General features: G+C 28.5%; 1 protein-coding gene across 1 annotated transcript; it reads right to left on the bottom strand.

Moving 5' to 3' along the window:
- Positions 1–2485: 2485 nt before the first annotated feature.
- On the bottom strand, positions 2486–3402 carry LOC137811087 (uncharacterized). The gene is made up of 2 exons (XM_068612675.1): positions 3148–3402; positions 2486–3026 (listed from the first exon to the last, which is right to left on the bottom strand). Exons 1-2 carry the CDS (start codon positions 3331–3333, stop codon positions 2814–2816), a joined length of 399 nt encoding a protein of 132 aa, XP_068468776.1. The 5' UTR covers positions 3334–3402; the 3' UTR covers positions 2486–2813.
- Positions 3403–6694: the final 3292 nt, after the last annotated feature.

Genomic DNA, 6694 nt, shown 5'->3' with positions numbered 1-6694 from the left:
AGGAAGTTAACCTAACTTCTAGATCTTTGCTCCTAAGGTGCGGCATTGACTTTAGTCAATACCCTAACAACCCATCTTTTGTGTATTTCTCATCCTACCCCTGCTCTTTGCTCTCCAAGGCATCATCTCCTTTAAATAGGGTGTTTTGACTCATGTTTTGTAAGATCAATTTTATGAGTAAAATGCTGCCAAATATTGCAAGCTTCTACTCTCTTGTCTAGTCTCTCTAGGTTAGACACTTTGATCTTCACCTCCACCTTTCTTCAAGTGATATGGCCCAACCAATCACTCTTCATACCTTTCATGCACCTACAAGGAACCCATAACTCTATATGAACCATCATTGATCCATCACATTCATTGCTTCGGCCACCCTTTTCAAATCTCCAAGAAAAAAACAAACGGTCATGAAGTGAAACCCGTCGAGAGTTGTAATTCATGTGCTTAAATATATGCGACTTTAAGCATGTTTTGTTACTTAATGAGTTAATTTTTAAATCTCATCATCTCATATTTTGTGGCTATTATTTAAAAATGAATAATTATATGTGCATGAGTATAATCATGTAAGTGTCAATAAGGATACAAATGTAAAATATGATTGCATAAGGTCATCTTTATATATTCATAAGTCATTTGAATATATGCATGTTGATGTATACTTTTTGCATTTGACGTCTATTAATTAAAATACTTGAATAAATTTAAATATAATAGAAATAAAAGAGAACTTATTTTGATATTGATTTTATACAGCCTAAAATACACTTAAATAAATTTCAGATATGTGTATGATTAAATGTATTATCTTAGATTTTGCATTTTATTATTTAAAAATCACTTTATTGAATAAACTTTGAAAAAATAGTTATTTAAATATATATTTAGTATTTAAAAATTATTTAAATATAATAAATTTTTAAAATAAATTATGTAAAATATGCATGACTACAAACTTATCTTATATTCAATGCTTAAATGATTTAAAAAGTTTTCATATATAATAAAACTTCAATTACATATTATTTTAAATAAAATTCATGCAACAATCTAAAATATTGATATATAATTTACAGTACATTACTCATTTGATGATTTGTAACTGTATCAAGTATAATTTCTCACACTCTCTTATATTTGAGTGAATTATAGAAAATACAAAATCTCATTAATACTAAAAATATATTAAAACTTTAAAACTAAAAATACTAACTTTCACATCCCTACTTTCATTACAAATAAAAATAAGGAGGGACAAGGTCAACCCTTATTATACCCAAACAAATATTTTCACAAATAATTTTTTATTTTTAAAATAAAATAATTAACAAACTATTTAATTTTGCATAACTCAATGGATCAAAATAATATATTTTAAAATTATATTAATTTTATATATTTAATTAAGGATAATCATCTTAAGACCAACATCATAAGTGCATGTCATAATTCGGATATAAATTTAATTTTGAAGGTCATATATTTTTTAAATATTTTTTATAATTTCCCTTAATCTGCAGTGGTAACTCTTTTATCTACATAAATATTTTGTTTCCTGTTATGGCAACATTATGATGAATGAACATGGGAAAGCTTGGTCATTGTTTGTGTTTGGCAGTCCAAGAAAGTTTAAGAGGTGACAACAACAGAGCATATCAAAGCCTAGTTAGAGCTCTGAAAACTGATTACTAATATTTAACGTCGAGAAGTTAAGCTAGCTCTAAACCCAAAAGCTCTCTTACGCTGAAACCTTACTAACATTTAACGTTAGAGGATTTGGAAAACAATAAACAAGAGGTAAGATTCTGATAGGTTAATGTTAATGACTGTCTAAGGATAAAGTTTAACCAAGTCTACATCAAGAACATTAAAATGTGTGGGAGAAAAACTATTTGGATAAAAAGTATCATCTCAGAATAAGACAAAAAAATTACTGAATTGATTTCCCTGAGCTGCAAGCAACTTCCACATTTAGAACCTGACTTGCCATGCTGTTTTCACCATTGTATCAAGAATTGTGCTATCTTTCCCTATTTGTTAATCATCAAACTGAATAAATCACTAATTTCCGTACCTTCAAATTAAAGTATCATTTATTTGACCAATTTAATCTTAATATACAGGATTTTGGTACATTAGGTGAAAGTGTAAGATCTATATTGAATAGAAATGAGTGTAAATTCTGGGTTGAATAGAAATGAGAAAGTTCTAAGAATCCATTACCTTAAAGTTTTGAATCGGTTGTGGTGTCAATCTTATCTATATCTTATTTTTGTTGAATCTTCCTCCTGAATCCCTCGGAAAGAACCATCAATTATTAAGAAAAGAAAGAGACTAGCAAGTTAGCAATTAACAAACAGGAGAAGAAGCAAAAGCAACATCTTTGATTACTGTTCATGCCTCATAACGGTAGTTCATACACTGAATTGCTAATCTATGGTTGAGAGATTTGAAGAAAGAAATCAAGCACAGCAAAACTGTAAAATTGAGAAGCTAACATTCTTTTTCATTCACGGACGGGCATAATACATGAATTCTTTATATGCCACAGTAACTAACAAATAAAAAGTGCAAATAAAAATAGTTTTTGTCAGCTCCTTGAACAAAAGAACAAGTAAATCATGTCAGTTATGAATGTGCTAAACGAGGAATCAAATTATTTCAAAGGACAACAACACAATAACCAACCTTTCTCAACAGTTTGCCACTGAAACTCACTCATGCCATTATCATGCAAAATAGCAGATTGAGCAAACACTGAATTTCAACTTTTTCAAAAACCTAAGTTGGGTTCTACAAACCATGTGGAAGACCTACTTCTTAGAAGACTTTCCTTTCTTTTGAGAACCTTTCCCCTTTGTGCTATCAATTGAAGAATCCATGTTACTGTCCTTCACATTAATGGTACCCTGGCTGAATTCCGAGGACAAGATCTTAGCAATCTCAGGAAAACCAACACTGTTTCTTCCACGCAACAGCGATTGCAAATTCTGCTCCCAAATCTTGTCCTTCTTAATACCAGGACTCTGCACACCAAACATATCATTGTCAGTACCTTAAATTAAACATAAGCAATTAGTAACCAAAGTTATATAATCAAGTATGAAATTAAATTGGGGATAAATAAGTGAGGTAAGGGGAGTGAACCCTGAAATTGTAGAGTTTGATAAACTTGGAGAGAATGAGGGCAATTTCGGAACGAGAGTGATGAGGGATGCCAAGGAAGGTGCAGAGTTCACTGGAAGATTTGCGGATCTTGGTGTTGCCGGTGCCTGTGATTTCTGCCACCGCTTTCGCCACCGTGGACATGCTCCTTCGACCCAACGACCCCATTTTCACGACGTGTTGCGGCTGCTACTACTCTCCCTTCTTCTAATTCAAATCCCAATTCTTCAGAGCAATTAAAAAATTACTTGGTGTGAGATTGTTACCATTTTTCAGAAAAAAAAAATCTTGTATTTTTTTTAATTATTTAAAAAAAAATACAATATGAAAATAATTAAAAAATATTTTAAATGTTCATCCCAATATCATTTATAGAATTATTATATTTTTTTATATAATAATAATAGTATAGATAGATGAAGAAAGTTAAATTAGCTTGCATTTTTTCTATTATTTTGTTGAAATTGTATATCTTATTTCAATTGGTGCGAAAGTAATGTTTAAAACTAAATTAAAAATATTAAGTTTCTATATATATTTTATCATTTGAACTTTTATATTTTACAGTTTTTTTAATTAAATTTTTAATTTTTTTTATAAAAGTTTTTATGTTAGACATTACTATGCAACTTGACATCTCAGTTAGGCTGACACCTCAAACAACAACAATCATCTATCATCACAATAAATAATAAATTAGCCAACTTATCAACACATGCATTTTCTTCACGAAAAATATGAGTAACCCACCTGATTTTCCCACAGTAATTCAGACAAATATAAGTATTTTATGGATTACGAAGCATCCACATAATATTAGTCCTAGAAGTAAACGCAACACAAACTAAGGCAGAATCACATTCAAGTCAGACATTAGTAAGTCTCATCTTTTTGAGCTTATTCCATATCATGTACAACTCCATAAAACTCAGCAACGATACCAATCTGAACTTCAAGAATCACAAAGAAAACACCAATAAACTTTCCCATATACTCCCACAGAAAATACCTCTACAAGTAGCAAAACCAGGATACACCTAGCAGCGCCATTAACTCAGCCTAGTGAAGGAAACTTCCATCTAACAAGAGGAGGACGAAGAATTTTACCACTACGAGTATTAATACCAAAAAACTTATTCACATTGAAATCCAACAAATCATTCTTCATTGAAGCCTTAAACAAATTTCTCACTAAACAAGTTAACTCTTTAATTACCGAAATAGCCCTAGAAACCTTAATCTTATCCTGAAATCTAGCATAATTTCTCATATGCCATATCATCTAAATAGAAAAAGTTATCATAACAAGCTTAATTAATCAATTTAACCAAAGGACTATCATCACTCTTAATAAAAGAAAGAAGATCATCCTTATTAGAGAAATGAGAAGTGAGAAAAAATCTGTCGAACCCAATTCCAAATATGTAAAGCATTAGAACATTTAAAAAATAAATGTTGAGTAGATTCCTCATGTGTTTTCACAAAGTGTACACATAAAACATATATACAAACCTTTATTTTGAATATGTTGATCTGTAGGAAGTCGCCCATGAAAAACTTTCTAGAGTACTAAAGTTTTGGAAGGTGAAATAGATGAAGACCAGATGAATTTACCCCAACCACATTGAACTTCTAGTTCTAAAAAGAAAGTCTTAGCCGATTTAAGAGTGAAACGACCAGACTCATCTAGAATCTAATTAGGAATATCTTGTTCCTCCTTAACCATGACATGGTTAAAAAAAATGAGGCATATGTAGTAAAGACAAGAGAATATTTCAATCACCACCTGTCCAAAAATGAGAGATTGTATCTGGAATACTAGCACCATCAGATAACCCTGTAATATTTGCTAAAGTGTTGGAGATCCCACATCGACTAGAGATTATGACATTTCATTGTATATAAGTGGGTGCAAACCTCACCTCATGAGCCAGTTTTATGGGGTTGATTTAGGCTTAAAGTCCACTTTGTAATATGGTATAAAAACCATTTAAAGTCTACCCTAACAAGTATTTGTTGGGCCTATCGGACCACCCATAATATGTTGTCCCACGCACGAGCTGTCACTCCCGGTGTGTTGGAGATCCCTATGAACCGGTTTTATAGGGTTGAATTAGACTTAAAGTCCGCTTGTACCAATAGTTCAAGAAGTGTAATAAAATATAGTAGAATAAAACCTCAACTTAACTAAAAAATGAAATAGGTCATTTATACATATTAAAGCTATAAGCTAAAAATTCATTAATCACCGTATTGACCATTTAAATATCAAAATTATATACATTATATATTTCTATCTAATTAATTAAGGGATTCCCTCCCTGCCCTTTATTTCCAATTAAATTTTATTATTTAATTTTTACAATTTATAAAATTTACCATTGAACTTTTATCAAATTTAATTTTTTTATCATATAATTTCCAAAATCATATTCTATCTTTTTGTTAAATAAATATCAATTTACCAATATTTTAATGATATAATAATAAAATAAGATGGGGTAGTAAAAATATAATATAACCAATAAATTAAATAAAAATGTTTCATATAGTATTCATTCAAAATGATGGTGTAAAACTTCCATAATCATAAATATTAAGTTATTTGTTTAATTTGTTTATATTCTACTATAATAAACTAGTTTGGAATATTAAGACATAGATTTACTTAATACATCTACTTTAAAAATCCTAACTATCCTATGTTTTTTAATATTGGTTGATATCAAATTAATAATTAAATAATTAATAAATCAATATATAGTTATATACAATTGTAAAATTGATAAAACTATCCAGAGAAATTAAAAGTTGATTATAAATGCAATATAAATAATTAATATAATTGTGAAAACATGTTGGGATGTTTTTAGACAGTTATAACATAATCCGCTTACCTTGGAAGTAATCAAATAAACATTTTTAGTGTAAGAAATACTTCTTTGAAAAATTATAATCAAATTATTTTAATACAATACATGTTAGTTTAACATTTTCAAATATTGTATTCTTAAAAAAATGGTTTTATAAAGTGAATAATTATTTATTATGTGAAAACAAATACTATAAATGTATATATTTTTTGTAATACTAGTTTGCTTCAAAACTACTCTAAATATTTAATCTAATTTCATCATGATTAATTATTTAATTTTTTTTTTACAATCTAATAATTATAAAAAAACGAAAAAAAATATTTTGTGGCCAACAAACCAAACTACAAATTATTGTTTTAATAAATTTTATTCTCAAATTGCTTAAATTTATGTATAGTTTGGTGTTGAGCAGAAATAAAGAAGATAGAAAGGTATACTTATATTATCAAACACATAAATGTCATAATATAGAAAAGTGATATTTTTTTTTAATTTTCAAATTTCATAGTAACAAGACTAAAATGATCTTAATTGGAAAGAGTGTTAAAGAATAAAAAAATATTATTGTAATTTTAATTGACGTCGATTCTTATATAAAAAAATAAATATCCATATTGTTCAACACAAAGAATTTTTTTAGCTTTCAAATTTCA

The sequence above is a fragment of the Phaseolus vulgaris genome, chromosome 2 (assembly GCF_051622355.1).
Source record: "Phaseolus vulgaris cultivar YP4 chromosome 2, ASM5162235v1, whole genome shotgun sequence".
In the NCBI taxonomy this organism is placed as follows: Eukaryota; Viridiplantae; Streptophyta; class Magnoliopsida; order Fabales; family Fabaceae; genus Phaseolus; species Phaseolus vulgaris.
Note: the sequence above shows the minus strand (reverse complement) of the source record. Positions and strands in the feature narration are given on the sequence as shown.

Bases quoted from the DNA above. Each gene is read 5' to 3' on its own strand.
- LOC137811087 (XM_068612675.1), bottom strand. From the start codon at position 3,333: ATGGGGTCGTTGGGTCGAAGGAGCATGTCCACGGTGGCGAAAGCGGTG. The intron at 3,027-3,147 runs GTTCACTCCCCT...TTTGGTGTGCAG, and splicing joins TCAAACTCTACAATTTCAGG to AGTCCTGGTATTAAGAAGGA.